At 39.5% G+C, this 13,459-nt stretch overlaps 1 protein-coding gene across 2 annotated transcripts in view; it reads left to right on the top strand.

Moving 5' to 3' along the window:
* The window catches only part of LOC128697761 (uncharacterized), a 201,383-nt gene that overhangs the window by 93,745 nt on the left and 94,179 nt on the right, over positions 1–13,459 (top strand). For both annotated transcript variants that reach the window (XM_070099669.1, XM_070099668.1), the window contains exons 24-28: positions 835–945; positions 5,530–5,598; positions 8,461–8,555; positions 12,592–12,781; positions 13,053–13,256. In XM_070099669.1, the coding sequence (XP_069955770.1) occupies positions 835–945; positions 5,530–5,598; positions 8,461–8,555; positions 12,592–12,781; positions 13,053–13,256 (669 nt within the window). The remainder of the gene's footprint in view (positions 1–834; positions 946–5,529; positions 5,599–8,460; positions 8,556–12,591; positions 12,782–13,052; positions 13,257–13,459) is intronic.

Here is a 13,459-nt window from a genome sequence, read left to right as displayed (position 1 = left end):
ATAAAGATACCCAGGTGTTGTACATGTCTTGTCAGCTTCTTGGTACTGTTTACCATTAGTGTAATGACAGGGGCAAGAATGCAGATGTAGAGTTTAATTTAAGAAAAACTGAGATGGCCAGTGAATTCTGATGATGTTACTAGTTATAAAGCAAAATATTGTAAGCAAATATATTTGAGTAGCATGGAATGTGAATACAAGAGATTTGTTAAGGTGTGTGTGTTGTTAAGCTTGAGAGGTACTGCATGGTTGCAGTGAGTCAAATAGAAATAGTAATTGAGTTAGAATAGGTTAAGGTATTTAATTGTTCATTGTTTGAGCCCCTCGCTCACAGGTAGGACTCAGGTTCACTGTCTTAATGGGTGAAACATTTGAGCAAGTCTCCTAGTAATGCTGCCCTTGTTTACCTAACATTAATAGATGCCTTTGAGTTAGCCAACTACTGTGGGTTACATACCAAGAGAGGAGTTATGAAACAAAACAAAAACAACCACATTGCTTGTCTTTTTTGAATTATCGTGGGTTGTTAACCCTCCATGGATAAGAATAAAGTCTTCTTCAGTTGATGAAAAAATTAAGTAGTTCCTGAGGATGCAAAATGGGAATGAATTCAAATATAGAAAACAGCACCAGAAAACGAAGATCAGTGATACTTCTAGTGAAATAGAAAATAAAGGGAAAGCAAATACAGACACCTGACATTGAGCAACACTTGGTATCAAGAGATATATTCTTAACCAATGTTCAATATTCAGGGAATGGAGAGGCAGCTGTGATAAAATGGATATATGTACACATTGCTTATATACATTACTTAAAACTTATTTTTTCCAGGTTAAATGGTTTGACTTGTCATATCATGTTAATCATGATCTTCTGTGGAGTGAAAGCAATAAGCATGCCAAACTTTTCGGTGGGGGGACAAGTGTTGAAGCTACCCTGCGGGTGAGTGTTACATACAGCATTTCCAATCTTGATTTCTTCTAGTAACTTTTCACAATGCACCAATAGCCTTGCTCAAACTTCACTTGTTATAATCTGCAGAGAATGTAGAAATTGTGTTGTTTATAAATAGTTACATCTTTATCCATTTACCTAACACTTTATAAATAATAATAATATGGTAAAACATTTATAATTTGTAAGTCTTTTTATGACAGACAGAAACTCTTTCATAAACATTTCTTCCTTAATTAAATTAATGTATATATCAAGGTGATATTTTCACTCTCTAGATAATAGTGTTAAAAAAGTTATAACTAAAGTTGCAAGAGCCCGTGAGCAGCATCAAGGCACCTTGAGAGAGCCATGAGCATAACTCTCCTCCAGTAGTTCCAGTAACACATCATGAATGAATTAGACACACGTGCAATGTTTGGGTATCTTTTCTTTTAAGTGACAGTACAAGTAAAGATACTTGTAAGTAAAGATACAATATGTAAACAAAGATATTTGTAAGTAAAGATACAAGATATAAAGAAAGAAGACTTGTAAGTGAAGGTACAAGATATAAACAAAGATACTTCTAAGTAAAGATACAAGATATAAACAAAGATACTTGTAGTAGGTTGGTAGACAGCAACCACCCAAGGAAGTACTACCGTCCTGCCAGATGACTGTGAAACAGAAACCTGTAACTGTTTTGCATGATGGTAGGATTGCTGGTTTCTTTTTCTGTCTCATAAACACGCTAGATAACAGGGATATCTTGATACTCCTACTTACACTTTGGTCACACTTCACAGACACGCACATGCATATATATATACATACATCTAGGTTTTTCTCCTTTTTCTAAATAGCTCTTGTTCTTCTTTATTTCTTCTATTGTCCATGGGGAAGTGGAAAAGAATCTTTCCTCCGTAAGCCATGCGTGTCGTATGAGGCGACTAAAATGCCGGGAGCAATGGGCTAGTAACCCCTTCTCCTGTAGACATTTACTAAAAAAGAGAAGAAGAAAAACTTTATAAAACTGAGATGCTTGAATGTGCGTGGATGTAGTGCGGATGACAAGAAACAGATGATTGCTGATGTTATGAATGAAAAGAAGTTGGATGTCCTGGCCCTAAGCGAAACAAAGCTGAAGGGGGTAGGGGAGTTTCGGTGGGGGGAAATAAATGGGATTAAATCTGGAGTATCTGAGAGAGTTAGAGCAAAGGAAGGGGTAGCAGTAATGTTGAAGGATCAGTTATGGAAAGAGAAAAGAGAATATGAATACACAAATAACCCACACATAAAAAAGAGAAGCTTATGACGACGTTTCGGTCCGACTTGGGCCATTGACAAAGTCACACTCCAAGTCGGACTGAAACGTCGTCGTAAGCTTCTCTCTTTTATGTGCGGGTTATTTGTGTATCGTTCCAGTCACGGTATTGTGCCTTTTTTGTTATTTAGAATATGAATGTGTAAATTCAAGAATTATGTGGATTAAAGTAAAGGTTGGATGCGAAAAGTGGGTCATAATAAGTGTGTATGCACCTGGAGAAGAGAGGAATGTAGAGGAGAGAGAGAGATTTTGGGAGATGTTAAGTGAATGTATAGGAGCCTTTGAACCAAGTGAGAGAGTAATTGTGGTAGGGGATCTGAATGCTAAAGTAGGAGAAACTTTTAGAGAGGGTGTGGTAGGTAAGTTTGGGGTGCCAGGTGTAAATGATAATGGGAGCCCTTTGATTGAACTTTGTATAGAAAGGGGTTTAGTTATAGGTAATACATATTTTAAGAAAAAGAGGATAAATAAGTATACAAGATATGATGTAGGGCGAAATGACAGTAGTTTGTTGGATTATGTATTGGTAGATAAAAGACTGTTGAGTAGACTTCAGGATGTACATGTTTATAGAGGGGCCACAGATATATCAGATCACTTTCTAGTTGTAGCTACACTGAGAGTAAAAGGTAGATGGGATACAAGGAGAATAGAAGCATCAGGGAAGAGAGAGGTGAAGGTTTATAAATTAAAAGAGGAGGCAGTTAGGGTAAGATATAAACAGCCATTGGAGGATAGATGGGCTAATGAGAGCATAGGCAATGGGGTCGAAGAGGTATGGGGTAGGTTTAAAAATGTAGTGTTAGGGTGTTCAGCAGAAGTTTGTGGTTACAGGAAAGTGGGTGTGGGAGGGAAGAGGAGCGATTGGTGGAATGATGATGTAAAGAGAGTAGTAAGGGAGAAAAAGTTAGCATATGAGAAGTTTTTACAAAGTAGAAGTGATGCAAGGAGGGAAGAGTATATGGAGAAAAAGAGAGAGGTTAAGAGAGTGGTGAAGCAATGTAAAAAGAGAGCAAATGAGAGAGTGGGTGAGATGTTATCAACAAATTTTGTTGAAAATAAGAAAAAGTTTTGGAGTGAGATTAACAAGTTAAGGAAGCCTAGAGAACAAATGGATTTGTCAGTTAAAAATAGGAGAGGGGAGTTATTAAATGGAGAGTTAGAGGTATTGGGAAGATGGAGGGAATATTTTGAGGAATTGTTAAATGTTGATGAAGATAGGGAAGCTGTGATTTTGTGTATAGGGCAAGGAGGAATAACATCTTGTAGGAGTGAGGAAGAGCCAGTTGTGAGTGTGGGGGAAGTTCGTGAGGCAGTAGGTAAAATGAAAGGGGGTAAGGCAGCCGGGATTGATGGGATAAAGATAGAAATGTTAAAAGCAGGTGGGGATATAGTTTTGGAGTGGTTGATGCAATTATTTAATAAATGTATGGAAGAGGGTAAGGTACCTAGGGATTGGCAGAGAGCATGCATAGTTCCTTTGTATAAAGGCAAAGGGGACAAAAGAGAGTGCAAAAATTATAGGGGGATAAGTCTGTTGAGTATACCTGGTAAAGTGTATGGTAGAGTTATTATTGAAAGAATTAAGAGTAAGACGGAGAATAGGATAGCAGATGAACAAGGAGGCTTTTGGAAAGGTAGGGGGTGTGTGGACCAGGTGTTTACAGTGAAACATATAAGTGAACAATATTTAGATAAGGCTAAAGAGGTCTTTTTGGCATTTATGGATTTGGAAAAGGCGTATGACAGGGTGGATAGGGGGACAATGTGGCAGATGTTGCAGGTGTATGGTGTAGGAGGTAGGTTACTGAAAGCAGTGAAGAATTTTTACAAGGATAGTGAGGCTCAAGTTAGAGTATGTAGGAAAGAGGGAGATTATTTCCCAGTAAAAGTAGGCCTTAGACAAGGATGTGTGATGTCACCGTGGTTGTTTAATATATTTATAGATGGGGTTGTAAGAGAAGTAAATGCGAGGGTCTTGGCAAGAGGCATGGAGTTAAAAGATAAAGAATCACACATAAAGTGGGAGTTGTCACAGTTGCTCTTTGCTGATGACACTGTGCTCTTGGAAGATTCTGAAGAGAAGTTGCAGAGATTGGTGGATGAATTTGGTAGGGTATGCAAAAGAAGAAAATTAAAAGTGAATACAGGAAAGAGTAAGGTTATGAGGATAACAAAAAGATTAGGTGATGAAAGATTGGATATCAGATTGGAGGGAGAGAGTATGGAGGAGGTGAATGTATTCAGATATTTGGGAGTGGACGTGTCAGCGGATGGGTCTATGAAAGATGAGGTGAATCATAGAATTGATGAGGGGAAAAGGGTGAGTGGTGCACTTAGGAGTCTGTGGAGACAAAGAACTTTGTCCTTGGAGGCAAAGAGGGGAATGTATGAGAGTATAGTTTTACCAACGCTCTTATATGGGTGTGAAGCATGGGTGATGAATGTTGCAGCGAGGAGAAGGCTGAAGGCAGTGGAGATGTCATGTCTGAGGGCAATGTGTGGTGTGAACATAATGCAGAGAATTCGTAGTTTGGAAGTTAGGAGGAGGTGTGGGATTACCAAAACTGTTGTCTAGAGGGCTGAGGAAGGGTTGTTGAGGTGGTTCGGGCATGTGAGAATGGAGCAAAACAGAATGACTTCAAGAGTGTATCAGTCTGTAGTGGAAGGAAGGCGGGGTAGGGATCGGCCTAGGAAAGGTTGGAGGGAGGGGGTAAAGGAGGTTTTGTGTGCGAGGGGCTTGGACTTCCAGCAGGCATGCGCGAGCGTGTTTGATAGGAGTGAATGGAGACAAATGGTTTTTAATACTTGACGTGCTGTTGGAGTGTGAGCAAAGTAACATTTATGAAGGGGTTCAGGGAAACCGGCAGGCCAGACTTGAGTCCTGGAGATGGGAAGTACAGTGCCTGCACTCTGAAGGAGGGGTGTTAATGTTGCAGTTTAAAAACTGTAGTGTAAAGCACCCTTCTGGCAAGACAGTGATGGAGTGAATGATGGTGAAAGTTTTTCTTTTTCGGGCCACCCTGCCTTGGTGGGAATTGGCCAGTGTGATAATAAAAAATAATAAAATACTTGTAATTAAAGATACAAATAAAGATACCCTAAGGTTGCACGTGTCTAATTCATCATTTTATCAGTATTGTATACCACTGATGTACAATCATACACATGGATACATTTTAAATACACATTTAACATCTTTGTTGGTGTTATAAATTCTGGCATATCTTTTTAAAAATTAATTAATATTCTTTTGTTTATAGAGCTCTCCTAACCCATTGTTTGAGGTAGTGCTTGACACCAGCACAGATGATAATGAACCTGATTTCAAGGTGAGTAGAGTACTGTCTTACTGTGTATATCATTGTATTATATACGTACTGACTAACATATTAATTCTCCATGGGAAAGACGGAGAAGAATCCTTCCTCCATAAGCCATGCATGTCATAAGAGGTGACTAAAATGTCAGGAGCAAGGGGTTAGCAACCCTTTCTTCTGTATAAATAACTAAATGTGAAAAAAAAAAAACTTTACGTTTCTTCTTATTTTGGGTCATCCTTAAAATTTGTAAGCCTTTTTATGACTTGGTGGGAGATGGCCTTTGTGTTAAAAAAGAAAATGTGTTAATTAATAAGACACTCCGTCCCCTGGGCACTGCATAGGGAACACTACCCGAGCACATGCGGCAGCGTATATACCGATGCTTCACTGGTGAATATGATTCCTCACTATCACTACTCGAATGATCGTCAAGAGCAATAAAATCACAATCCACGTCACTATCATCATCATTACTGAAGTCAGAGACCTGGCCACATGAAAATATTAGTTTTCTCTTGCGACGAGGTACAACTGAACGTGACTGAGACGTGCCCACACCAGAGGTAGAAGGATTTTCTGCACTATTATCGATATCCTGGTCATTCCTTTCGGTCACTAACTGATCACCGCCACAGAATTTATCTTCATTTCCACTTCCATCAGAGTCAGAACTATCAGATAGGAAGAGGAGACTCCCTATTCGCCTTGGAGTGAGAGCTGCCTTGCGACGAGGCATGGTGAACCAAGGTAACTGAGCCGGCGTTCTCACAATGCTATGCGGGCGCCTAGATTTTTCTTCACGGTGCACACACACCATGCAGACCCATTCTCTCACATGTAGGCCTACCAGCCTTCTCACGCTAAATTTGATGCTGCTAGAATTTTGGCATAGATCTACGGTTTGGACCCTCAGCGTATAGCCGTAGATCTATGGCATGGACCCTCAAAGGGTTAATAATAATTATAATAATAATAATACATAATAATAATAATAATAATACACATGTAATACGTAATAATAACTCAGAATGCTGCCACTAGTTGGCGCAGCCGATAACAAAACATTCAGTAAGGAGTCTACGTGTTTACATTGCCGTTGGAACATTTCTCTTGTGCTTGCTTGCATTTTTTTTACAGCCATTTGGCCAAATTTCATTTTTCTAACCATGGTTCCTAAGAAAATAAGTGCAAAGGACAGTGCTGAGAAGAAAAAGAGGATGATTTCCATGGAATTAAAGCAAATTGTATCGTTAAGTTCAGCAATCAAACAAAACAAATTATATCATTACTCGTCATATTATGGCCTATTTTATTCATTCTAGAGTATATATCATGTTTCTCTGTTAATTATGTTGTTTATTATGTCATATTAGATGAATTGTGATAGATAAATAAGCTGTAGATTTGTTATATTGAAATATTTTGTCCTGCTGCTGGGACGGATTAATGGCATTTCAATTAATTTAAATGAGGAAAATTGATTCGATATACGAGCAAATTGAGTTACGAACTAGGTCACAGAACAGATTAAACTCGTAAGTCAAGGTTCCACTGTATTCTTCTTCCTTCAACAAACCAGCTGTATCTCACCGAAGCAGGGTGGCACAAAAAAGAAAAGCAAAAATTTCTCATTTCAACTTTAGTAATGTATACAGGATAAAGGGTTACTAGCCCCTTGCTCCCAGCATTTTAGACGCCTCTTACGACACACACGGCTTACGGAGGAAGAATTCTGTTCCACTTCCCCATGGAGATATTGTAGTATTATTATTATTCGTATTATTATTATATTATTATGGTAAAAATCTAACATTTCTGCTACTTTGAGCTCAATTTCAAGGTCATTTTCATCGTGAAACTAATCAAAATCATCTCTATTTCTGTAATGTTTTCCATTTTATCACGTGAAACCATGAAAACAAGAATACAATGATAAATACTATACGAAAATACACCTCAAAGTCAGCATTTTAATCCAAAAAAACGGTCGGTTTTTTTTCTCATTATACACTGCATGCTGCAGGATTTTTTTTATGTGGTGCACACTGACTACACAGACCCATTCTCTCACATGTGGGTCTACCAGTTTTCTCCTGCTTGATTTGAAGCCGCTAGAATTTACGCGTATAAATACGTCCGAAACAGTGGCACGTAAGACGTATATATACGACCAAAACAGTCAAAGGGTTAAAGTGCAGGCATTGTACTTCCCATTTCCAGTACTCAAGTCCGGCTATATAAATATAACCGGTTTCCCTGAACCCCTTAACTAAATATTACCCTGCTTACACTCCAACAGCTTGTCAGGTCCCAAAAACCATTCGTCTCCATTCACTCCTATCTAACATGCTCATGCACGCTTGCTGGAAGTCCAAGCCCCTCACCCACAAAACCTCCTTTACCTTCTCCCTCCAACCTTTTCGAGGACGACCCCTGCCCCACCTTCCTTCCCCTACATATTTATGTGCTCTCCATGTCATTCTACTTTGATCCATTATTATTATTATTATTATTATTATTATTATTATTATTATTATTATTATTATTATTATTATAATGGGGAAGTGCTAAACCCGTAGGATTATACAGCGCCTGTGGGGGGGGAGGGGATGGAAGGTATTCAAGCTTAATTTAGAGAACTTTAGCACAGATACAATTCACATAAATTTTGGCTCGTATTCAGGAACAAAAAATTGACCGAGCAAAAGCTCGTATCCTGAAAAACTCACATGGTGGGACATTCATAAGCAGAGGTTCCACTATACTACTTTTACTGCTATTATGACTACTGCTACTACTACTACTACTACTGTTAATAATAATATTAAAGTACTAGTGCAACCAATTTAAGACATGTTTAATTCTTTCCAGGTGTCTGTGGGAAAACAAGACAAAAGCGAAACATACCAAGCTCTAGTGAGTCTGAGACAGGATCAACTCTTTCACCTCACTACTACTATTAATATGTGAGTATCCATAACCCACATTCCAGCCTTCCTTGTAACTTTTTCCAATCTCTTGTAACTCACTCTAGCCCCTTATAACTTACTCTATTGTAATTTACTCCAACTTCTTGTAAATTATACCAGCCCCTTCCTTGTAACTCATTCCAGCTCCTTACAACTCATTCCAGCCCCTTGTGACACACTCCTGCCCCTTGTGAAACACTCCAGCTGCTCCATTCCCATGTAATTTGACCCATCTTCAGGAATTATTTCTTACAGGCATAATATATATCTGGAATATATATCATAACAAACAAGCCCACAGATGGAAAATAAAGTGGAATGTAGGAGTGAGGTATATTTCAGCATCACACTGAGGTCTTCTTCAGTGCCAGGGTGACATACACAATAATCTTCTCTTCTTGAAGGTTTGATTATTTAAATGGTGTAAAAAAATGACAAGCAGATGAACAAAACACTTGTGCAGTACCTGGGTATCTTCAGTGTGGAAATGTTTTGCCAACCAGCAGCTTTATTGATCCAATGCAGGAAAAAAAAAATCAGCCCCTCATCTCTAAGCTGAGGAACTGATTACCTCAAATTCCCTCTTAGCATCTTCCACTGTTTTTTTTTTCTGTATTATTTGATATACCCAATGGCTGGCAAAATTCTTCATAAATAAAGATAACTCAAGTGTTGCACTAGTGTCTCGTTCATCTCCTTGAAGGTTAACAGACAAATTCGTATGCAAACTTTTACTTATGCAAGGAGAACCTATAGTATTTTACATTGTGTCAGGCACAGTGAGGTTATAAGAGGTGAGTAATCTGCATAATTAGCATTCCAGTGTTTTATAATGGAATGTACTTGTGACTTTGCAATGGTTGAAGGCTCCCTGATTTTCTTCAATTGCTTTTAAGATCTTTATGGTGGCTTCCATGAGATGCTTTCGTCTGTTTCCATCATTATATCATTATTGTGCAGGGCTAGCTGCACCTTACTCCAATCCATGCACCTGAATAAAGGTGCAGTCCATCATTATATCATTACTTTGCAGGGTTAGCTGCATATTCTGTTAGTGGGTTGAATTTGTGAAGGATCTGCCTAGTATGGGCCAACAGGCCTACTGCAGTGTTCCTCCTTTCTTATGTTCTTATCTTACTCCAGTCCATGAACTTCAAGGTGCAGCCACTGGGATGGGATGAAGGGAGGGAAGCCTAAACCCCCTGATGTAAATTCTTTTTCTTTTTTCAAATACTGGCTCACTTTCACTGTACAGTGGACCCCCGCATAGCGAACTTAATCCGTGCAAGAGGGCTGGCCGTTATGCGAAATGTTCGCTATGCGAATTAATTTTCCCCATAAGAAATAATGGAAATAAAATTAATCCGTGCAAGACACCCAAAAGTATGAAAAAAAATTTTTTTTACCACAAAAAAATGTTAATTTTAGTACACACAAACTGAAAAAGGCATGCACAATTACATGACACTTACTTTTATTGAAGATCTGGTGATGATTGATGGGATGGGAGGAGGGGAGAGAGAGTGTTAGTGTTTAGAAGGGGAATCCCCTTCCATTAGGACTTGAGGTAGCAAGTCCTTTTCTGGGGTTACTTCCCTTCTTCTTTTAATGCCACTAGGACCAGCTTCAGAGTCACTGGACTTCTTTCGCACAACATATCTGTCCATAGTGGCCTGTACCTCTCGTTCCTTTATGATTTGTCTAAAGTGGTTCACAACAGTGTCATTGTAACAGTCACCAGCACGGCTTGCAATAGCTGTGTGAGGGTGATTTTCATCAAAAAAGGTTTGCACTTCAAGCCATTTTGCACACATTTCCTTAATCTTTGAAGTAGGCAATTCCTTCAATTTCTCTCTCCCCTCCTTTGAACCAGTTTCCCCAGGTCTGGCCTCTTGCTCTTGAAGTTGATCTATCAGCTCATCAGTGGTTAGTTCTTCATTGTCCTCCTCCACCAACTCTTCCACATCCTCCCCACTAACCTCCAACCCCAAGGACTTCCCCAATTCCACAATTGATTCCTCAACTGGTATACTACTCCTCTCAGGGTTAGCCTCAAACCCTTCAAAATCCCTTTTGTCTACACATTCTGGCCACAGTTTCTTCCAAGCAGAGTTCAAGGTTCTCTTAGTCACTCCCTCCCAAGCCTTACCTATAAGGTTTACACAATTGAGGATATTAAAGTGATCCTTCCAAAACTCTTTTAGAGTCAATCGAGTGTCTGTGGTCACTTCAAAGCACTTTTGAAACAGAGCTTTTGTGTACAGTTTCTTGAAGTTGGAAATGACCTGCTGGTCCATGGGCTGCAGGAGAGGAGTGGTATTAGGAGGCAAAAACTTCACCTTAATGAAGCTCATGTCCCCATAAAGTCGCTCTGCCACGTCTGTAGGATGACCAGGGGCATTGTCTAACACCAGGAGGCACTTAAGGTCTAATTTCTTTTCAGTTAGGTAATCTTTCACATTGGGGGCAAATGCATGGTGTAACCAGTTATAGAAAAATTCCCTAGTGACCCATGCCTTACTGTTTGCCCTCCACAGCACACACAAATTATCCTTGAGGACATTCTTTTGCCTGAACGCTCTGGGAGTTTCAGAGTGATACACTAATAAAGGCTTAACTTTGCAATCACCACTAGCATTGGCACACATCAACAAAGTAAGCCTGTCTTTCATAGGCTTATGTCCTGGGAGTGCCTTTTCCTCCTGAGTAATGTAGGTCCTGCTTGGCATTTTCTTCCAGAACAGGCCTGTTTCATCACAATTAAACACTTGTTCAGGTTCCAGTCCTTCAGTTTCTATGTACTCCTTGAATTCATGCACATATTTTTCAGCCGCTTTGTGGTCCGAACTGGCAGCCTCACCATGCCGTATCACACTATGGATGCCACTACGCTTCTTAAATCTCTCAAACCAACCTTTGCTGGCCTTAAATTCACTCACATCATCACTAGTTGCAGGCATTTTTTTAATTAAATCGTCATGCAACTTCCTAGCCTTTTCACATATGATCGCTTGAGAGACGCTATCTCCTGCTAGCTGTTTTTCATTTATCCACACCAATAAGAGTCTCTCAACATCTTCCATCACTTGCGATCTTTGTTTCGAAAACACAGTTAAACCTTTGGCAAGAACAGCTTCCTTGATTGCCGTTTTCTTGCCCACAATAGAAGAGATGGTTGATTTTGGTTTCTTGTACAACCTGACCAGGTCGGTGATACGTACTCCACTTTCATACTTATCAATGATCTCTTTCTTCATTTCAATGGGTATTCTTACCCTTTGAGGTGTAGGGTTGGCACTAGAAGCTTTCTTGGGGCCCATGGTCACTTATTTTCCAGAAACAGCACCGAAAACACTGTAATAATACGAAATATTCCGAGTGTATGCTTGAATGTTACCGCGGAGGCTGGCTGGTAAACAATGGCACGGGCGGCACATGTGAGGCTGGCTGAGGGCGCACATTGGACGCGTCTCGGACGAAGGCCGCTGAGCGGGTTTTTGTCCACTATGCGGGGCAAAATTTTAGCGAACAAAGCGTCCGCTATGCGGATTGTTCGCTATGCAAGGCGTTTGCTATGCGGGGGTCCACTGTATTATATTGACCACTGACCATGCTATTGTGATGGTTTAAATTATTATTTTGACCAATGACCATGAAATTGCAATGGTTTAAACTATTGATTTGATTTTTACAGCATCTTATGATTTTTTAAGCCCTTAGACTGAAGTCTTGGATTAAGCTCCCAGATTCAAATCCTGGCTACAGCCCCTCTTTCCTTTTGAGGTGTGTCAGTACCACAATTAATATAGGTTATCGGTAAAATCCAACCACCAGTAGTTGGGTTATTTTAAGTTTTGTGAAAATAACATATTTTGTTTTTGTTTGCTGTTTCAACTGAGAATTGTAATGTGCCTCTTCTTGCATAGTAGATTTCATTATTTATAACCAAAATTTATGAATGAAATTAGTTTTTTTATGTAAAATGATGCACAATTCCTTTGACTAAAAATTTTTCATTATTTACCTATCTTAGGAACAAGACATTCAGTGGGAGTATGCATCTTTTAGAGAGCCTCGTTCAAGTTAATGGTCAGTACAGCCTGACTGACCCAGAACACCTTCAATGTTCAGCAAATATAATCATAACATTACCATCGGGTCAGGCTTTCACCTCCGAGTTAAATCTCTCGCACTCCTATAATGGCATAACACGAGACATAAAGGTTAGTATTACTTACACCTGGAGGGTGTTTTGGTGGTCAGTGACCCAGAGTCTTGGTCCATGACCAGGCCTTGTGGTGGATCAGGGCCTGATATTTGGAGCACTAGCAATGGAAACATAGATCAACGTTTGGAAGGTTAACAAGTTAACTGATGCATCATGCAGGGTGGGCAAAATATTTGTCAATAAAAACACCTAGTTTTACACATGTGTCTTACTTAACAATTGGCATTATCCTTTCATCCGTCTTTTTTTTTTTCTTTTTTGTTAAGGTTTCCCATATACATAAGGGCAAGAGGATTGAGGGTCATGTTGTGGTGCTACACCGTGATGGCTGGTTCATGGATGATACACACGGCTTGGTCTTATCGCTCACAACACCTTTTGCTCACCTCAGCAATCTAACATTTGCTTTTGAGAAGCACACAGATCACTCCTCGGCTGATTTTGTCGAGCTCAGTTGGGAGGAATTGAAGGTGTAGTATCTCATTTGTTTTCAGCTGTTTGATGTATTTAAATGCTTAATAGTACTTTTGCACTAAGTAATGGCCCACTTGCAGACATAAACATGGAAGACAAAGTTACTCTGTATATTTCAATGCCATATGGAGTCCTTTTCTGTATATTTCCATTTGGGCATCGAAATACACAGACCTCTCTTGTATCTGTCTCCATGTGC

The sequence above is a fragment of the Cherax quadricarinatus genome, chromosome 68, assembly GCF_038502225.1.
Source record: "Cherax quadricarinatus isolate ZL_2023a chromosome 68, ASM3850222v1, whole genome shotgun sequence".
NCBI classification, from domain to species: Eukaryota; Metazoa; Arthropoda; class Malacostraca; order Decapoda; family Parastacidae; genus Cherax; species Cherax quadricarinatus.
This window is presented reverse-complemented; position numbering and strand designations above follow the sequence as displayed.